Raw genomic sequence first — 21980 nt, 5'->3', positions numbered from 1 at the left:
CGTGGTGAGATCGTGACGCAGAACGATCCGGCGAATTTCCTTTTATTTTTTTCTTATATTTTTTTATATTCAATTTGCCAGTCTTTTGTCCTCTTCCTCTTTTCTCTCGAGTCTCGTCACTCTCTCTCCCTTCACACCTTCGCTCGTTTGTGTTCGTGCCGGCGATCGCGTCGCAGTAGAGGGGAGAGGGATCCATGGCAGACTGGGCTCCGGTGGTCGTCGGCGTGGTGCTCTTCGTGCTTCTCTCGCCAGGACTCATCCTCGAGGCCCCCGGCACCTACCGTCCGGTGGAGTTCGGAAGCATGCGGACCAACGGCAAGGCCGTCGCCCTCCACACCCTCATCTTCTTCGGCATCTACTCCATCATCATCGTCGCCCTCCACCCCCACATCTACACCAGCTGATCCGATCCGATCCATCCTTCTTCCTGTAGGGTTTGCTGATCATCTCGCAACTCACATGTACCCCATTCCGTGTTCTTAACTCTGCTCCGACAACCGATTTCTAATTTTCATCAGCAGTAATCGAATGTTTATTGCCATAGATCAGACGATGAGATTTGCGAGCTTTGTTTCAATTGCTTGTAGTTTCTGGAAACCCTAGAAGAAGACATTCGAATGCGTTGTAAACGACTTTCTACTCAACGTGCCTTATTCAATTGTCTTACTCGGCTCAAAAAATCGATTTTTTTTTTATTAGCAGTAACAATCGAATATTTATTTCCATGGATTTATTCAAAGATTTTTCTGCCTTGGTTGAATTGTCTGTAATTGACGATCATATGCTCCTCTCCTCTTTCAATCAGAATCTTTCATAAAGAATTTATTTATCTAGAAAAGAAAAAAAAAACCATCCTCATCTTGAAGGCATCCAAATTAATGAGACAGATTCGTTATCTCTATCCCTTTTCCCAGTCTCTTTCTCAAAAGAATAGACAGGTGGAATATGGCATCTCTGAGAAAAAAAAATTGGGAACTAGGCCTGCAAAGTAGAAGTTGGAGAACTTGCCTTATCCTTTGAGTGATCAAACTTTTTAAGTCAGGAAGTTCGATTTCCCATAGGTCCCTTAAGCTCTCCACAAACACCAGCAGTTTGAAGCAATGGCACCAAACTATGAGCTAAAATTTATCATCCGGCACTAAACCTCTCTGTATCATTTCATCATGAAGGCAAAATGCCTCTTTCACATTGTCAACGGAAACATGACCATTCATCAAGGTTGTATAGGTGGATTTATCAGGTTGGACTCCTTTCTTAATCATTCTCTTGAACATGGAATTAGCCTCTCGCGTCTTCCCTAGCTGACAAAACCCTAAAATCACCATATTGTATGTGATAACATCTGGCATTACCCCTTTGTTTTCCATCTTATTGATCAATTCAAAAGCTTCAAGCATCTTCTCTTCCTTAACAAACTGACAAATCAGTGTATTGTAAGTTATTCGATCGGGGAAGACGCCATTTCTAATCATCTTCTTCATCACTTTTTCAGCTTTTGGAGTATCACCAGCTCGACAGTGCCCTTTAACAATTGAATTGTATGTCACAAGATTAGGCGCGATTCCATGTTCCACCATTTCATCCCAAAACTTGAAGGCTTCTTCCATTTGACCGAAACTGCAGTAGTAGTCTATCAAAATGCCGTAGGTAAAGCAGTTGGGCAGAATTTCTCCGGCGAGCATGTCAGCCCACAACTCGGTTACCTTATCCATGTTTCCTTCTTTGCAGCAACCGGCAATCAAACTATTATAGGTGACAATGTCAGGCTTCAAATTGTTGTCGAGCATTCTGTCGAACAACCTCAAAGCTTTCTCGACCTCGCCATCCTTGCAATATCCATCGATGAGAGTCGTAAATGTGCAGAAGTCAGGGGCTGTTCCTCGTTCTACCATCTCAAGAAAAAGCTGATATGCATCTAGCAGCCGCCGTTCCTTGCACATCCCATTCAAGATTGTGTTATAGGTGACGACGTCCGGCAGACAACCATTCTCTACCATCTCATCACGAATCTTAAGAGCTTCAGAGGTCGATCCAAGTCGGCAAAATCCACGGATGACCATGGTGTAGATCACATTATCAGGAACTAAACCGATGGCCTTCATTTCTCGGAGATATGCTAATGCTCGATTCATATCGCCTTTCTTTGCAAACAAATTTATCATAGAGCTAAAGCTGACTATATCAGGAACAAGGCCGCTGCTGGTCATCCTGTTAAAAATCCTCAAGGCCTCGCCGGCGTCGCCGAGCTTACAGAACCCGCCGAGCAAAATGTTGAAAGTAGAAACGTTGGGCACCAAGCCACGGCCCAGCATTTCATCCAGCAATTCTTTGGTTTTCTCGTGCTGCATGTTTTTGCAGAAACCATTCATCAAAGCATTGTAAGTTGAAACATCTGGCTTCAATCCCTTATAGGCCATGGAACTCAGCAACTGCAGCGCCTCTTTCAGATGCCCCGCGCGGCTGTGGGCATCAATCAGAGTATTATACGTCACAAGATCGGGAAAAATTCCTCTTTTTGACATTTCGGAGATGAAAGATTCCGCCCCGTCGAACCTACGATCCTTGCAGAAGACGTTCACCATGATGTTTAAGGTATAGATGTTGGGACTCACCCCCATGTCGACCATGTCGCTGTATATTTCCCTTGCTCGGTCGATCCAATCCATCCGGACCGATCCGGAAAGCAGGCTATTGCAGGCGTCGATCGAAACGGCGAGACCTCTAGCCTTTAGCTCCTGGAACGCCTCCGCAGCTTCCCTCGGCTTCCTCGCCTGGACGTAGGTGCGGATCAATAGATCGAAGACGGGGGATCGGGGGCGAGCGGAGTCGTTGGCGGTGGAAACTAGTGCGTCGACGACCTCTGCCCGGGATGCCCCCTTGCGGCGGACAAGCCGGAGGAGAAGGGACTGGGCGTCGGAGAAGCGACGGCTGCGAACGCAGATGTGAATCATGGTGCAGAGGGTCTTGGAGGGTAGCTTGCCGCCATGGAGCGGAGTCTGGGGCAAAGGAAGGTTCTTTTCGAAGGATCGATCTAGGGCGTCGAGCGGGAGGGGAGGCTTGAGCGGACTACGAAAAAGAGAGTTTTGAGGATTGAATTGGAAAGGGGCAGGAGGAGGAGGAGGAGGAGGAGGAGTGTGGATGGCGGAGGAGGAGCGGTGGAGGGCTGCGCGGCGGGTTGCGTTTCCGACGGAGGAAGACGGCGCCATGGTGGAATATCACTCGGCCTCTTGCAAATTGGATCGGATTGGAATATCACCCCCGTGGATTGAAAAATAAAATAATAATAATAATAAAATTGTATATTCTGCGAATGATAAATTAAATTCATTCGGTTTCCCTTACTCTGCTCTAAAGGCGTGGCAAAGAAAAATTGGGCGCTGCCTATGAAGGTGGTGCCCAACTTGACTCCACCCCCGGCGGACCCTATTGACCCCCCTTAAGTCATGTTAGAACATTATCGGTACCGGCAAGATCGAATCTTTCCATTGCAATTCTTTCCATTCAGAATTTCCGTTATGGATTCTGGATGACAGGAAGTGGAAGTAACCTTCCTATTATCACATTATCCATAAATCTGTCAAATTTTAAAATTCTTTATAAAAAATTAATTATTTCAATTAATCGATTTGATTAACTAAATTTTTGAACCAAACTAAATTTTTAGATCCTAAGTTTTTTAAAACCAAAACTAAATTTTATTTTTAAAAAAAATTTAAAAATTTAAAAAACAATAACAATTAATTCAATTTTCGATAAATTAACTAATATTATATTTATTTAATTTATTTTAAAATTTTGATAAAATAAATAAATTCAATTCGATTTTAACCAAATACTCATCCATATCTTCTCCCTTCCTAACCGTTTTCTTAATTTGAAGAAGTGTTGATTTTCAAGAACATGAATCTTATGATATATTAGGAATCCTTTATTATAATCATCCACATTTAAGATATATTGAGAATCCTTTATTATAGATTCACGATATATTGGGAATCCTTTATTATAATCATCCACATCTTAAACATATTTTGATGTTTGAAAGTTGGAGCAACTCCCATTGATCAGTTCCAGTTCTGCCACACAGGCGGCTTCTACCCCACCTCCTACCTGTTCACCCTCACCTCCCGCTACCACCACCCATCTCCGTCCCAAGAAAATCTTCACCCTCACCTCACACCAGTGACGGCCACCTGATCCTCAAGAAGAACCGGTGAGTTGGCAGCGCTGGGAGCCTTGCAGAGCTCAACATCAACATCTGGCCCTTCCCCTGCAGCCACTCCGCCAGCACTGTCCACTCATCTTCCTCCATGGCCACCGCCGCATCCCCACAAGGCCAGAAGCATGCCTTGCTCGACGAGCAACTCCCAAGGTGAGTCCACCAGACGGCAGGCACCACCAGCTTGAAGTGGGCACCCACCGCTGGTCAAGTGGTGGCGACAGCAGCGGCATCCGCCTTGGGCGGACAAACCCAGTGTGGAAGGTACAAATGAAAGAACCCAACAGCAACAGCAACCAGGGAGCAGCCGTGTTCGTTCGCCGGCGGCATCCTCCTCGGGCAGACAAACCCAGAGTGAAAGATACAAAAGAAAGTACCCAACAGCTACATCAAGCAACAACTCCCGTTGAGTGGCAAAGCTAAGAAAGACGGCAGCGTAGTTAGGGCGCCCAATTTTCAGGTGAACAAGCGCATGGGATAGCAGAATAATAAATCTCTCACAAACCGGTGGCCCCAGATATGCCGTCTTCTTCAAGTTACCAGCTATGTTTTCTCTCCCAAGAACGTCAGCTACTATAAATTATCTGCATCGACGCAATCTTCGAACTTTCAACTTGAAAATATGAGCACTCGAAATTTCACATCTCAACAAGCTTTTGAAGTCTTGTATTTTTAAGAAGAGAAGAGGATGAGAAGCCAAGAAGAAATTGGTTTGAGTTTCAACAAGGAGAACAAAAAAATGTATTAGGGAATATTATCTGAAATGACACAGAGAAATGACAATAGGATGGCAATGAATCAGGAACGAGATTAATCTAACAACCTTAAAAGCTCTTTCTAAATAAAAATGACCCATATTAGCTAATACAATAACCTCGGTGAAGAATCCCAATGACAAACAGGGCAATGAATGTGAGCCAAAAAAATAAATGACTACAACTAGAATTCCCAAGGTGAGCCAGCAAAGTTCACCCCAAAAGAGAAAACAAAAAAAAAAAAACAAAACAAAACAAAAATGACCTCTCATTCACCAAATTCTTGCTGTTTTAGCACCCCTCAATAAATACGAAAGAAAAAGCTCACACCACCTCTTAACTTACTGCAACTGACAGGTTAGAAGTAGAAAATAAGTGGATTAGTATAAGCATATTAGCAGAACGCTAGTACCTTTGGCCCTAGTATTCCAATCAATCTAAGCACAGAAATCCCAGAACCATCACCGACTAATTTCTGCAATCAACATGTTAGAGGCTCAAAAGTGAAGGATGTAAGCAAATTCATTGAGCACATTAAGGCTAGATACCAATCAAACAAGGGAATGTGCAACTTGATAAACAAATAAAGAAAATTGGAGAAAGAAATTGAATAGATGCAAAACAATTTGATAAAGCATACGTTCACTTAGAAGCCACTGATTTTAGTTTGAAATTAAAATATCAAGAGAATGGAATAAAAGAACCATGCAAGCAAAAAATTATTCTTAAACAAACTATAATCTGATTTACCACCTTTAGCCTGACCTCTGCACGTGCACAAGTTACGCAGGATAGCAAGTGTTAGCAAACTCTATATAATATAAAAAATGAAAAAGAAAAAGTAAAGCTATGAAGTTTATATTTGGAGACTCCATTCAGATGAATTTAAGAGGCTGGACCAGTAAAAACTGTCGTCATATGATTATTACCATTTAACGAATTCTATCAATGTTCGCCAGACAATTTACCTGATGCACCACTTAAAAATAACTCAAATAACAGATCTTCTGCTGTGGCAAAGAAACTTTAAACCATATTAGACACCATAGAAAATAAACAGATAAGACAACTAGAGGTAAGTTAACCAATACCCATGAAGTGGTATGGCAAACAGCTCAGCCTCACAGGAGGATGCTAAGAATGCATGTCAACTCTGCATAACAGAAGCAGCTAAAAAGTAGTAATTTTTTTTGTTCAAAGTATAAGAAAAATCTCACATTAATAAATGTAATTAGCTTCATAAGGGAAACTATCAAATACTGAAGACAAGCCAAAGGATTAGTCCCAATTGCAAATTTAAACATCACAAGAGTATTTAGAAAGAGATCCTTGAGGCAATAATATAAGAACAAATGCAGATGAACTAGAAAAAGTTTATGGCCGCCTGCCGTCTAAGAGTAGAGAGCCAATTTTCCTGCTGGATAATAGCACTGTTAGGCATAAAAGAAACCAGTTACAAATTGACGATAAATCCAAACTTAGTGACCACTTCTAGCCCCAGCAGTCTCTGCAATAATCAGAATATACAGCAAGATAAGATGTGAGTTCCAAACTTCCACTAGTTGTAGTTATAGCAATAGGAAAGAAATTGAGAATTTAGCTCCAAGATACCACATGCCTGACAAAAACCACATTAAATGTCAATTCGAAAATGTTAAATTAAAGCAGTAATATAGAAGAAAAGATAACTGTTTAAATCACTGCTCATAAGTTGCTACTAAATTGGAAAATATGAAGCTGTTGTCTCATTCCGACCGAGAACGTAGCCAGGATAATCCATGCCTCAACTGCCTTAATGAGACAAATGAGTAATGGGAATAACAAAGGCATTAGAGGTAAACACAAAATCAACAAACATTTTTTCTTGAATTATCAAAACGAGCATAGCTAAAATTTGTAAATGAATCTAATAAAATAAGACATGCGTAAAATGAATCCTACAGATGCATGAGAAATTCAGATCATTTAAATAATGGCATTGAGTGGAACAGACAGACTTATGTGTGCATTGAGCATGTAAGAATATGGCTAGGGGTGATTACGGATTGGGTTGGTTCGGTTATTGAGATAAAAAACTATCCGATCCTACTAGATCAGATAATGCAATATCAGGACCTACATCCGACTCTATATCCGGCGATTCTTATGTATCAGATATCCGACGGGTTGTCAATTATTTGGATATCCGACCCTATATCCAATGAAATATAAGTACAACAAAAAAATAAAATATTTTAAAATGATAATAGACATTACTCATTATACGTTGTAGCAGCTAATCGAAAATATCTACTATAACATGTAGCAGCTTATCGGTAGTAGCTGCTACAACGTATAGCAGCTTATCAACAATATTAGGACTCTATATCCGGCCATATATCCGGCGGATTATTTTTTTTCGGTTCGGTTCGGGTCGGTATAAGCGGGTTGGTCGGTTTGGCGGGTTGACTGCTCAGCCCTAAATATGGCACATTAAGCAGATGCTATGTATATAGAAACGAATCAATATGAAACTTAAGAACAATCTGTATTCATAGACATGTGATGTGTAGAAGATATCAATATCAACCATACGAAAAAAATCTGCATTCATAAACATGTATGTAAATGATCGCTGAGTGTATCCTTAAAATTGAGCAGTTTATTGCATACATTATATTCTTCTTTATCATTATAATTTTTAAAAATATTGTTTGATATCACCTGCATATGCCCCACATCCCACATGTGCATTATGCAATAGGTTGCCGGTATACCGACTACATAATGTATAAACTTTTTGAAAGCTTGAAGCCCCAAGCCAAGTTAAAATTTTGATTTACAATACATAATAAGGTTTGTGTCAAATAATTTCCAATCTAAGGGATCAAACAGTTTCAATTTACAAACCATCTTAAATTGCTTCTTAGCTGCTTCATGTGGTTGGTTATACACGTGATAAATTTGATTAACAAGTGTGTAATATGAATAACTAATTTCTTCTTTGTTTCAATAAATGAACATTGAAGAAAGTAAAAGAGATTTAAATTGCCAAAGATTATTCAAATGACAGCATGGATGAATGGACCAAATTCACCGCAAGAGGCTAAGTTTTCATAGAAGGCAGGCTTCATATCAAGTAATAACACATTTGGACTAGTCTAGAATGCATAAGTTCCTGAATTGAAAAAAAAAAAAAAGATTTATTTAAGCAACATCAACTATTTTAGAACCACATATCGCCTTAAGTATTAAAGCAATATGTAGCTTCCAATCTGAACATTAAGTCAAGATAGGAGGACTGGGTCCAACTCCTGCTAATCTCAGTAACTGAAATATATATAATCAGCTGACCAGTAAAATTAATTTAGATATTAAACTGATCCAATCTATTGGTTGGACATATTGGAAATATGATGCCCACAAGCAAATATGGAGTCAGGCAACAAGAATGTGAAAAAACACAAGATAAAAAGTACAAATTTTTTCTTTATATGGCATTTTGATTACTTCAATTTAATATTATATCTTCATAGATCATTTTCTAAAAAGAAACATTTCCAATAGTCAACTTTCTAGATCTGCACATTTTGAATAACTTTTTTTGTCATTTGCATTACCGGCATACTTAGATTTGCTTATACTATGATTCCCAATCACGTGGTCACTAGTTAATCTGAAATCATAACACATAAACACATTACAATACTAATCTGCATCAAGTTATACCATGTAAAAGCTATGATGTCTCAAGGATTCAACATGTAAATAATAAATACCAATCTAGTTGAAGATTTGAGAAATAACGGTTTTCCAATTTATTAAGAATGCTCAAATCATGTACTAGTATCCAAAATCTAATCTAATTTCATCGATGTATGTTATATAGTGCAGATCATGGTGTGAGAGAGCGGCTACCTGCACTTCATAAACAAAATCAGATAGGCCAGTGAAAGTACCTTGATAAACAGCAGCATCATTTCAACTCTGACATTAATTTCTCATATTCTGCATCTGAAGCATGAGTAGTTGATTGTTCAGCAGAGGATGCAGGCTGAGGTGGCATTGCACTATGGGCCCATGGTACATTCCCAATGCTCTGCGTGGGATCAAAACTATGAGGTGGTGGAACAGGAACATAATAAGGTGCATAGCCATAAGTTGCTGGAGCAAATGAAGGTGGAGGAACAGGTGGGCTAACTCCCGGTACAGAACCACTACCATACATATCAGTTGGTACAGGGAGGGCAACAGTAGTAGTAGAACTCTGAGGTTGAACTCCAGGAGGAAGGTTCTGCATTGCTTCACTAGAAGGCATATTTTGACCTGGGACACCAGGAGGGGCTGTTTGTTGCTGAAGGGGATACTGCATGGTATAGGGAGGCACTGACTGACCTTGAACAGGGGTGTACATGCTAGAACCAGGGGGAGGTGGAACATAGGGTGCATAAGGAGGAGGAACAGGTGGTCCCCAGGGAACTGGAGCATAACTACCAGGCGGAGGTGGTGGGTTTGTAAGAGGTGCGCCAGGCATGTACTGCTGAGAAGGGTATGCACCAACTGATGCTGGAGGAGCTGGAGGCACCGACACCGGCGGTGCTGTAGGCTGTGGTGGCTTGCCAGCCACACGAACAGCTATAGTTCTTCCTTCCAGATGATAACCATTCATACTAGATATTGCCTGATTAGCCATGGATACATCAGAGTACTTCACGAAACCATAACCTTTACTAAGTCCAGTGATTCGATCCTTGATAACCTTTGCCATTACAATATCACCAAAGGGGGAGAACAACCTAATCAAGCTATCATCGTCAAAAGCAGGAGGCAAATATCCAATATAAAGATTTGTTTCATCATAGTCTTTCTTAATCAGACTTTGTACACCACCAAGATTAGTTCCTGGAGCACTTGAACCAAGAAGTGGCAATGTAGAACTCTGCTTCGTGGAAGACTCTGGACCAGCACCACCAAGCTCAGCTAAAAAGTTTTGGTACTCATCGTCCATCTTCTTAACTGTTCCTTTCATGGGGCAGTCAATCGTGGGATGCCCACCATCACCACAAATTTTACAAAGAACATCGCTCTTAAATGTTGAAGTGCGCGCAGGACAAGCATACTGCCTGTGTCCTGGCTCACCACACAACCTACAGAATTCCTCATCCCTGATAGTTCCATTCAAGGCTGCAAGTTCTCTCAGCTGCTGTCTTTTGTGTTCGTTCAGCACCTCGTCAACCGGATGCAGAAGTTTCTCAATCATGGAAGCAGCAGCTTCTAGTGAGTCCTGTGTCTCCGCTTCCACCAGGACATGTAAATCTTCATTCTCAGCTGGATCTGGCTTGTAGTCCCTCTTCTGAAGCAATTTACCTTCTTTGATAGACCCTTTTCCCCTGATGACGATCTTTGCCCCTGTCTCCTTCTCCATCCTTTTTTGTGTATTTCCTCGCGGACCAATGATAAGACCAATGAAGTTATAGCCTGGATACTCCTTCATAGGAATATAGAGCTTCTTTTGGAGCTTTGGTGGACGATAATCAGCAGGAGGACGGAACGCTGGGTTCCGCTGAATCAGTTGGGAAATAATCTCCTGCCGTTCCTTATTCAGCCTCTCCCGCGCCCTATACTCACGAGTATTGATTCGGATGCCCATGTTATCGTAGATCGGCTCAGGGGACGGCGACCGGGCACCCTCAGGACGATCATCTAGAGGCAAGGTGGACTGCAAGCGACGGCTGATCTCAAGAAGCCTGAAATTGAGGGCCTGTACCTCAGGATCAAGATCTGCAGTGAACTCCTTCATGAAGTCTGGGAGCTGAACGACGGGCTTCGGCTCTTCCTCCGCCCATCGGGACTTCCTCTTCCTACCACTACCATCGCCAGCCGCATCGCCACCGTTCTGATCGGCCTCGGACGGAGTGGGCTCCCACCGGCTACGCCGGCGACGGCGGCGACTGCTAGCTTCCTCCTCGCCGCCTGAGGCGTCCTTGTCAGTGCCGCTGTGAGTGACCGCGTTTCCGGATATCACCTGCCGGTCATCGAGCTTCGCTGGGAGGGCATCCTGCTTGGCTGGGGTGATGAAAGGGGGCGCGTGGTCCTGGTAGGGATCGAATGGGGCTTCGGCAGGGGGAGGCGGGGGGAAGCCCTGATCTAGGGGTTCATGCACCGTCAAAGGAGGGGAAGGAGGCGTAGAGGGGGGCGGCGGAATTAGGGTTTGGAAGGATCGGATTTCGGCGGGGGCTTCGTCCATGAGTGAGAAAGATATGCCGACTAACTGGACGAACTAGTACGAGAAGAGATTGAGTCGCCGTGCGGCCTATTTATAGGATTTTGTTTGGACTTTCCGTTATCGTCACGGCCCATTAAGAGAGGCCGGTGTACAGAAATAACTCGTGTACAAAACACACGGTTCAAACAACTTAGTGTGCCTATTTGGGCACGGCCCGGCCCAATAAAGAGCTTGGTTTATAGAAAGAAGGGACTCATGATTGCAAGCCTCCACGGCTCCACCATCCAAACAACTCAGATTCTAGGCGATGACTCAACGAACCAAATCTTCTGTTTTTTAGCTCAGGCAATAGTGCAGTGGTTAAACTTTTCGGATTATTAATCAGCCGTCTAGAATTCAATCTTAGCTATGGTATACTATAAAATTTTTCATAACTCTACAAATATTGGCAGCTTGGATGGCCTCCACAAACACTTCCCTTTTATTTTGATGTTCAATTAAAAATTTCTATGGAGTTGAATCTGTCAACTTCAAAATTACAAAAAAAAAAAATAAAAATAAAAAATCAAACGATGACTCAATAAAGCAAAAGATAATTTCACTCACCTAAAACATTCCTCGTCAATCTCATAGTAAAATAAAGGAAGGTAAATCATGTACCGAACGGCCTTTTAGGTGAGAGGATATTTAATCCTCAGGGGAATGAACCCCCTGCAAGAATCGCTCCTTATCCAATGAAACAACTCTGTCACTCGAATACTAACTCAGTTACATCATGAGGACTTTAGGTGATAACTCAATGAAGTAAATGGTGATTTCGCTCACCTCGAGCGCTCTTCATCGACAATCTCACAACAAGATGAAGGTATATAAATCACCTATCAAACGGCCTTTTAGGTGGGAGGGTATTTAATCCTCGGGGAAATGAACCCCACAAGAATCAACTTTTACCCAATGAAGTAACTCTATCACCTTAATACCAACTAGGTTATACACCATGGGGACTTCTGGGTGATAACTCAATGAAGTAAAAAATATGATTTCGCTTACTCCGAACTCCCCTCATTATCGATTTTATAGCAAGATGAAAGGTGATAAATTACGTACTGAGTATCCTCCTAGGTGGGAGAACATTTAATTCTCAAGGGAATAAACCCCGCGAGAATTGACCCTTACCAATGAAGTAATTCTGTCACCCGAATATCAACATGGCTAACTCAATTATAGTAAACGTGATTACGCTCACCTGATACACCCCTCATAGTCCGTCCCTGGGTTATGTGAACTAAACTAACTTAATTGTAGCAAAAGATGATTACGTTCACCCTAGGCGTCTTTCACAGTTTGTTCTCATGTTATATGAAGGGAGGTAAATTACGAGGTCAGCTTATAGCCGACCGCCAAGTTGGCTACAGGGTAAGAGGGATTTTTTTTTACAAGGGTATGTGCCCGCTGAGAATTGATCCCTTCCCCATTGTAGTAAGTCTACCACATTTACCTTGACTATGCTGAAATTCGAATCTCAAACCTCAAGTTAACAGTACTTCATGTGCTAGCCACTAGACCGTCCCAAGGAGACAACCAAGGTGGCAAAAGGTGACTACGCGCGCCCCCGTGCCTCCGCCAATCCGTCCCAGGGTCAACACGGAGGAGGTAAATCACAAATGACTACTAGCTAGCCTTTGGAATAATGACTGATGCATGAAGAGGGCATTTACCTCGGCTATGTCGAGATTCAAATCTCAAACCTCATGATGACAATACCTCCTGCGCTAACCACTAGATTGTCCTGAGGGGACTCTAAGGGGACAACCAATTGTGGCAAAAAAGGTGAATACGCTCGCCCCCGCCAGCCCATCCCAGGGCCAACACGGAGGAGATAAATCACGGGCGACTACTAGCCTTTGAAATAGTGACTAGCACATAAGGAAAGTATTTACCTCGACTTTACCAAATTAAAGGGACAACCAAGCTAGGCAAGGTGGGTGTGTGTTCTTTGCGAGGCTCGAAGATGACCAAAAATGAGAAAGATAGGTGAAGGTAGTAATTTATAAGTTTAAATGAGTCGTTAATATGCAGTTATAACAACCAAATTACAATAATCAACTTTAAAGGTGTTTAGAAATAAACTTTGGATTTAAGCAAGAAATAATCAAGGGAGTTCGCATCAAAATATAGGTGGCAAGATGAAATATTGAATTGTTCCAATAATTGAAATGACCTCGTATGAAAATGCAAACTTCCACCAAATTATTTTTGTTCGGTATATGAATAAATTATTTATTCTCGAAAGAATTCCTATGAAGAAAAAAACTAGAAAGAAAAAATTCAAATGGACAATCATATGTCATCGTAGATGTTTGTTCAAACATACATTTCTTCAATCAATGCCCATCCATCTCCTCTACTATTTTCTATAATGGTTTTAATTTTGAGACATACATTTATCAAATAAACAGAATAATTTCAAAAGTTTATTTACACATAAAATTGTGTATATTAATCACATTTTGAAATAAATGGAAAAGGATTTCAAACATTTCAATAAATTTCCATGGTGTTTGTTGAGGTGTAATTGTTAAGAACACATGGAACCTTGTCACCTTCTAATAGATTATTTAGCATGTGCTAAGTAAATAATGCAAGGTGGACTTTGAAGGCTTAACTTTTTGATAAATTATTAAGCATGTGAAATACAATATTTTGCATCAACAAGATATAGGAGAAGAGAAGTGAAAAATTATTCAGGTCGCTAGTTTTGTTCTAATTATTCCCCTAATTTTGTGGTTTCTCTTATAACCTCATTTATCTTATGCCAAAAAAAATTAGGAAAAAGCCTTTTGGATCCTTCATGGAAAAAAAAAAAACAAAAAGAGAGAAGCAAAGAGTACCAATCACTAACAACATCGGGAACTTAAGAAATAAAAGATTCTCTATACAATTAGTATGAATATATTGTTGAATTTCATAACTTCGATAATATCATTCATCTTGCTCGAAGTCTGAATCAGGCGAATTATCAGGTGAAATGGATAAAATGTTAATTGAATTGTGGTATTTCGAAAGAGGATGTACTGAGATAGCTTCTTATAATCAACTTAAAGATATTGATGTGTTTGGTATTATAAGATCTTTTTATTAACAAAATTACCAAAAGGAGCATACATCCATTTTAATTATTGCATGCAATAAAGTTATGAAAGAATAACTTAAATTAAACATATGTTAAACATCGATTTTTTTAATAAAGTTAACATAAATTTCAAGCAATTAAAAAGTTAAATAACAATAATTAAAAGAAAATTTACGTCAAAAAAAACTTATAATCAACAAATAATTTTTTAAAAAAAAAAATATTACTTTAACCATATGTGGCAGGTTCCTATGGAACTTCATTCTCAAAATGCTTAATTATTTGCGTTGCTTTCGACACATGTGTTGCCTTCGGATAATAGAGTGTTTTGGTCTTCAAATTGTTAGCTTTCACGATCTCCACTGGCAACTTCAATCTCATCAGCTCAAACACTTGCTAAGCATATAAGGTAATCAGGAAGGACAACCAGTTAAATATAAAATTTGCCAGAATTGAAAATTGAGTTGACGCAACCGAAGATTAATAAATATTCAGTGTCAGAACAAAATCTCATTTCAATATAAAGCAAATTGGTATTAATGAAAACAACAAAGTGAAATACCAATTTGCTTGTGTATATTTGTATATCGTTAATAAGATTATTTTGATTAATATTAATATTAATATTAATTGTATTATGATACAGATGTTATTAGTAGGCCTAGACATGATGTGACGGTCAAAATCAAAATAAGGTGGCAATCAATATATCACTCTCAATAGTGCTGTACTCCTCATTCAACACTAAGACCTTCATTAATAAGAGAATTAATAAATAAAAGTCGGTCGGACTTGAGAGACCTAGTGGTTCACTTCTATACTGATGTCTATTATATATTCTATCAAGCGTAAGCTGGTTAGGTTTAAGGGATGATCGAATTATTACACCGGTCAAACATATATCCGATCGAGCATACAAAACAACTCCCCACATATGCTATGGCTCTTAGTATATGGTTGGTCAATCCAACAGTTGGCCAAATCTGCTAGTCTTTTCATATACTTATGCTCCTTATATCTAACTGGTTATAATGTCGGTCAAATTTAGACAGCTCAGTATTCTTATTTCTTGTATGAAAATAAGAACAAAAGCCAGACAATTCTCATTACAGATCCGATCGGATAATAGTACCGATCGGATCTCTCGGGACTTGTCCCCCTTTTTCAGAGGTAAGTATCCCAATATATGTCTGATCGATTATAGAGACGGTCGAGCCTAGGGGACTTGGTCCCTTATTACTTCAATGTCAAATCCCTAGCACCACATAATATATAGCTGAATGTCTTAATATAGTTGAATGACCTTATAGAAAAAAATATATAGATCCATTACATTAACAACCCCCTAGTGCTGATCCCACATATATGTAGGGAGGTAAATGCAGGTACACAGGCGTTAAGCGCATAGTGGGGGTAAACCTCAGGTCATCAGTTTCTAAAAATCGACCTTTGATCATTACGCTAGAAATTTCATGCGTTCACCATCTGCGCTACGCCCTGGGGGCCCGAATGGCCTTACAAGACTTGGTATCCGGCTACTCATATATCGATCTACCAGTATAAAATACATCCTATCGACCAAAAATCATGCCGAGATAATTTCAGAAAATAACATTGTCAGAGAATCACAACAACTTATTAGGGGTAATAACTATTTGTCAGAGAATATTTTTCGGTTACAATATATACATTCAATGGAACATTCTTGCGAAGATAACTATACAACTTCTACCATTATTGCAGAGGTTACACGAGACTATTTATATACATATAGCAAAAAAATTCCTCAAAGGATAGCTGTACAAATTCTAGATTGTACACCTTCCACAACTTCTAACACCGAATATTCCTTGTTGTCTCATTACTATAGAGCTTATCAGAGGGTGATATAAAAGGAGGTTCTCTCCACTGGCAAGATACACACTAAGCCAACTCTAGAATACACACTCTCATTCTTATTATGAGTGAGCTGATCTACATGTACATTTTGCTCAGGTATATACTAACTTGAGTATCAAAGGACCTACACTAGGGACCCTTTTTTTGATTTTTGCCCTAACGTTCTATGGGCTTTTTTTGAGTGTCTCAAAAGGGAGTCGAAAGGAGCACCAAGTGTCGTCATCTTTTCCTAGCAAAGTCTTCTCCCAGCTAATAGCATCGCCACCTGTCTAGCTCGACATCTTCTCCGATTTCGGATAGGATCATATTATATTATAATTATATATGGGATTTTAAATATTAAAATATATATTTAATCAAATTTATAATAAAATTAACTACGAAATTAAATTTTCATCGCTAAATATAGCAACTAAATTTATATTTACTTACTGAAATTTCAATCGTTAATCATTATTTTTCTAGTAGTTTACGATTCTATTCCCTTCGTTGGGAAGCTAATTAATTCAATATTTAGTCAAGCCTATAGCAAGATAGCTAGGGAAGAAAAAAAATAGAACTGACAAACATGTTAACTAGATAGTCAAGTAATAAAAATTTCAAAATAGTTATGTTGAGATAATAGAATTTAAACAAAGATTTAAGGGTTACTATTCTGAGAATATAAATCTTTAAATAGAAAACTAATGACTTTGTAGCAAAATAGAAATTATTTTTTATTTTATTATTTTATATTGTTCATTATTTTAGGTGCATGAACTTAGATCATAGAATATGTTTTTTAGGGAGATAGGTCAACTTAAGACAAAAACACACTAATATAAATTAAAAGCTCGATTAGCTGAGGTAAGTACTTTCTAACCTCTTTTGCAATTCTTTTTATTTAATTAATGGATGGATTAAGAGAATCCCTCTCGCGTGCCTCCTTAATCACCATTGGACTTTGCTAATTACTTGTTTAATAGATTTTCCATCTACATGACCATCCATTGAATCGATTCCTTGTTAGCTGAGAACTTGCGGTTGCTCTTCTTTGAGCATGCTAATTAGGTGGGCTTTACTCGACTTGAGTCACCGCTTAACCTTAACTTGAGAACATCTACCAATTCAATTAACACCCAACGATCGAGATAGGGGGAAAAATAGTTTATACGAAAAATTTGAGGTAGGTTTATCATTGATGAGGTTTGGTTGAGGAAAACCCTAAACTATAACCCTCAGTGTCATTCCTCATCTTCCATGACTCCTCAACTATTTTAGGTATGCCATTGGACCGAGATTGATGAAAGCAACATTATTGTTTATACGTATATAGCGTAGCTAGTCGAGTATTTATTCCCTTGGAGGTATCCATATCGTATTAAAAAAGTACAATTACGATCAACTTATTTATTTTAAAATTAAATTATAGAAGTTGGCGGAATCCCATAATTAGGTCGTTCAAGTAGACGAAATTAGTAATAGATAAGGACTTCAATTAAATGTCAATTGATGAAAGGGAAATAGGTAGATGTGCGTAGTTTCATTATTTGACTACAAATTATTTAGCTAATTAATATAGTTTGAATAATTTTAATTAATATTAAAGTATTTTATGATTAATATTGAAATAATTTTAATCAAAATTATTTTGAGTAGTATTGATAAAATTTATTTTATATTATAGCAATTTTAATTAAAATACTATCAAAATAAGAGTATTTTTCAGTTAAAATAGAATTAATAGTCTAGTCAAATAAATCCAATTAGCGTTATTGCTCAGTGTTGGGTGATCGATCCGGTCTCACGAAATTTTAAGTAAATCGGAAAACATTCGTGGCCGGTGGCCAAGAAATTCAACATCCTTTGATTACATACCCAATTTAAAAAAAAAAATTCTATAAATTCATCATCATACATAAATGAAAACTTAGATATCCTACTTAATGCATCATAGTCGGAGGGCATTTTTTAAATATATGTAAAATGTGTAAGTTAATCATTTATTTGTATTTCTTAAAAAAGAAAAAAAAATCTAAAATAAAATATCTTTTGGCAATAACCTTCCCGCGTGAGAAAAAATTGCCACCTTTGCCTTGTTAATAGGTGCGAATGCATCTAAGTCTTTGCCTTGCCTTGAAATAATGGTCAATTCTAATAAATTAATAAATAATTTTTTCTTTGTAAATGATTGATTTAAGAATATTAGAGTGATGGACATTTATTGTAAATATTTTTTAATTTATTTTGATGATCATGCAAAATTTTTATAGGATTGATTATTCGAGGATTAATCTCTGTAAATTAAATATATGATATCAATTAAAAAAGAAAAAAAATACATATAAATTTGTCCCAATAATTGTGAGGCGGCAGGACACCTTAATTTTTTCAGCTATGTAATGATTGAGTTTCAACTTTGACAAATTAATAGATGAATTTTTCTTAATAAGCAGTTGATCTAAAAATACTAGGTTGATGGACCACGGGGTATAATACTTCATAATTTACTCTATGATCGATAAAAAACTTTTATAGGATTGGATCAGCTATCCCATAATTAGTCAGTATAAAATAGATACTTGAGGTTAAAAAATAATAATAATCTTACTACTTTATTAAAAATCTCTCCCCTTTACTAACTAACTTTGGTGAAGCCTAAAATGCATTTACGTTAATGTCATTTTTTCTATTTAAACTAAAAATAATTCTAAGGTTTATTAGTAATTCCACAAGCGAAACAATCAGTGATTTAGAGTTCGAAACTCGGCTGCGACATATTATTATAAATTTTTCTCTTTATTAATTTTCTCTGGTTGCTTTATATAAAAAAAATATAATTCTCTTTAGTCCCATATCTTAGAATTGACAATACTATGATCAAAGAAGCTTCTATATATATTTTAGGCCGACGATGTTAAAAAATATATATTTTTTAGTTTTTTTACTAAAATAAGTATAATATTAAAATAAAATAATTTTTTCTTTTATAGGATTGGATCAGCTATCCCATAATTAGTCAGTATAAAATAGATACTTGAGGTTAAAAAATAATAATAATAAATAAATAAAAAAATAATAATATATCTGACTGTTAGCACTACCTTAGAATTAGTTCATAAGTACGATGCTCGATGCCAACTAAATAAATCATAAAAAAAAACGAATGCATCTAAATTTAGTTTTAACTTTCAATCACACGATTAAACTTGTTTAAGTTAACTAATTATCATGCGCACGAGAAGTACTCATTCTTAATCTTTAACTTCCAAGGAGTTAATTGAACGAGCCTCAGATCGGTTGCGCAGGGGGGAACCGGCGGCGGAGGCAGGGCATCGACGAACCCCGCGGCCGGAAACGGCCGATGCTCGTGGCCCCTTCGGCGGGGGTCGATTGCTTCGACGCGCTTCCAGATGATATTCTCGTGTTCGTGCTTTCCAAGCTCAGCTCCTCCGCCGACCGCCCTCAAGATCTCTTCAACGCTTTTTTGACGTGCGGTTCCTGTTCCTGGCATTGATTTTAAAAGCTCGAAATCGGGCTAAGATTTGATTTCTTGGGATGGAATTTTGCAGGTGCAAGAGATTTTGGGCTCTGGAAAATCAACCGTCGGTGTTGGCGAAGGCCAGCAGGAGATGCCTCGCCGTCAGAGCGAAAGCTTGGTCGGAGGCGGCTCATGGTTTCCTCAGTCGATGCGTCGATTGTGGCAATCTGGAAGCTTGCTTTATTTTGGGCATGGTATATGCGTCTTTGGGCGTCGATCGATTCATCAAAATTGGATTTTAATTGCTGCAAATTGTTTCAGATACGGTTCTATGCGCTCGGAAACAGAGGATCCGGCGCGTCGTTGATGGCGAAGGCGGCGATCCGATCGCATCCATGGGCGTTGTACTCTTTGGCGATCATCCAGTTTAACGGCAGCGGCGGCTCCAAGAACGCCAAGGACCTCCGCGCCGGCGTCGCGCTGAGCGCCCGCGCGGCCTTCTGCGGCCACGTCGATGCCTTGCGCGAGCTCGGTCACTGCCTTCAAGACGGCTACGGCGTCCGCCGGAATGTCAACGAGGGACGCCGTTTCTTGCTCCAAGCCAACACCCGGGAGCTCGTGTCCGCCATCGCGTCGTTGCCGTCGTGGAAGAATGGGCAACGCCGACGGATGACCGCGGAAGGAATCGCGGAAGCTGCCGCGGTCGCCTCCGGCGGCGGCAGCGCCCTCCTCAGCGACTTCGGCTGGAACCTGCCGCCGCCGGAGCCGCACCCAGCCAACCGGTTCCTCGTCGACTGGTTCGAATCCGCAGCCACGTCGCTGCCGGAGGACCTGCGCCTCTGCTCGCAGCGCAACTGCGGCCGCCCGGAGATCCGGCGGCACGAGTTCCGGCGGTGCTCGGTCTGCGGCGTCGTCAGCTACTGCTCCAGGGCGTGCCAGGCTCTGGACTGGAGACTATCGCACAAGGCCGAGTGCGTACCGCCGGCCATCTACGACGTCGCCGCAGCCGGCGCCGCCGCCACCGACTGAGAAAAGAAGAATGACGACAACCATCTCACCGCATTACTGATGCAAGATTCCACAACTCTCTGATTTTTTTTTTTTTGTAACTGGAGTTGTTTTGGCCCTTTCTAATCATTAAACTTTTCTTCACTTCGCTGTTCTTCTCGCCGGACTCCATTTCCCACCAGAAGAATCAATTCCAGCAGCTCCCTTTGCCCGTCCTTCATCATCATCCGCAAACCACAGTGGCGCTCTTTAATTATTTTTTTTGAAAAAAAAACAATTAATCAGCACAATCACCCATGCGAATCAAAGCTGAGATTTTCATATAGAATCAAGAAAGAAGATGATCGGAAGAAAGTCAATACAATATTCAGTATCCAGAATTTCAAGAGAGAGCATATTATTCTGGAATAAAGAGAAGAGAATAGGAAAAGAAAAAGTTAAAACAAAAAAAAGTTAAAGTAAAAGATTGGGGCTTGTTCTCTTCTTCTTATCTCGTAGTTGAATAGAAACATACATTCAGCTCCACCATCAAATGACAGCAGCAAGTGGAGCACCGAAACCTTCTCATCATATGATTTTTTTTTTAAATTTCTAATTGAACTCATTTTTCAAATCTAGATCTGTTTAAGCATGATCTACACTTTTAGATTTCGAGATCGGATTTCTGTCCCCAAGAACCTCCTGTCCTGTGTCCCATTCACTTTTTTTGTTTTATTTTTTAAATTTCTAATTGTGTTAATGAGATTTTAAAAAATTGAATGGGACATAGGAAGAGGATTTTGTGAGACAGAAGATCCGATCTCATTTCCCCTGCCTCAGCCACCCACTTCCCACCTGCCTGCTGCTACTTCTTCTCTCTCGAGAGTCGAGACTTGAGCCATCAGGGCAGGCACTCACTCAGGGAGGATGCTCACATCACATGCAGTGTTTATCAGTTTCTTCCTGAAATTTAATGACGTATCTGACAAAAATAATAATAATTTCTTTTTTGGATTGTTTTTTTTCGTTTTGAGATCGACTGCTGTTGTTTAATGCCCTGCCTGATTTGGTTGGGAGCCATTAATAAGGTGGAATATTGGAATTCTATCAATTTCACAATTTGAACCTTCAAAGTTTTTTCCTTAAATTATTAAACAAGATGATTACTATACTTTTCTTTTTCTATTGCCTTTGAGTGTCCTTAATATAGTTTAAAACTTAAAGTTAAGAGTACAATAAATTAACACTTTTTTTCTTCAAAAAGTTATCCTTTTACCGGGACTCTAAAATTTTACTATTTAATTAAGAACATAAACCTTTAA

At 39.4% G+C, this 21980-nt stretch overlaps 3 protein-coding genes across 4 annotated transcripts; 1 reads left to right on the top strand and 2 right to left on the bottom strand.

Moving 5' to 3' along the window:
* Window positions 1-158: 158 nt before the first annotated feature.
* LOC121971113 (pentatricopeptide repeat-containing protein At5g01110-like) lies at window positions 159-3313 on the bottom strand. The gene has a single exon (XM_042522239.1). It carries the CDS (start codon window positions 3204-3206, stop codon window positions 1119-1121), a length of 2088 nt encoding a protein of 695 aa, XP_042378173.1. The 5' UTR covers window positions 3207-3313; the 3' UTR covers window positions 159-1118.
* A 1716-nt stretch (window positions 3314-5029) lies between these two features.
* Window positions 5030-11234, bottom strand: LOC121971112 (splicing factor-like protein 1). Of its 2 annotated transcripts, none has more exons than XM_042522238.1 (2): window positions 8913-11234; window positions 5030-6592 (listed from the first exon to the last, which is right to left on the bottom strand). In XM_042522238.1, the coding sequence occupies exon 1, from the start codon at window positions 11198-11200 to the stop codon at window positions 8930-8932; it is 2271 nt and encodes a 756-aa protein (XP_042378172.1). In that variant the 5' UTR covers window positions 11201-11234; the 3' UTR covers window positions 5030-6592; window positions 8913-8929. The 2 variants fall into 2 exon arrangements, with proteins under 2 accessions (XP_042378172.1, XP_042378171.1); XM_042522237.1 differs by having other exon boundaries at window positions 5030-6481.
* Window positions 11235-19480: 8246 nt separating this feature from the next.
* LOC121973657 (F-box protein At1g67340-like) lies at window positions 19481-20823 on the top strand. Its single transcript, XM_042525047.1, has 3 exons — window positions 19481-19682; window positions 19763-19925; window positions 19993-20823. The coding sequence occupies exons 1-3, from the start codon at window positions 19555-19557 to the stop codon at window positions 20698-20700; spliced, it is 999 nt and encodes a 332-aa protein (XP_042380981.1). The 5' UTR covers window positions 19481-19554; the 3' UTR covers window positions 20701-20823.
* Window positions 20824-21980: the final 1157 nt, after the last annotated feature.

This window comes from Zingiber officinale, chromosome 4A (genome assembly GCF_018446385.1).
Source record: "Zingiber officinale cultivar Zhangliang chromosome 4A, Zo_v1.1, whole genome shotgun sequence".
NCBI lineage: Eukaryota > Viridiplantae > Streptophyta > Magnoliopsida > Zingiberales > Zingiberaceae > Zingiber > Zingiber officinale.
The sequence above is the reverse complement of the archived record's forward strand: the minus strand, read 5'-3'. Positions and strand labels throughout refer to the sequence as shown.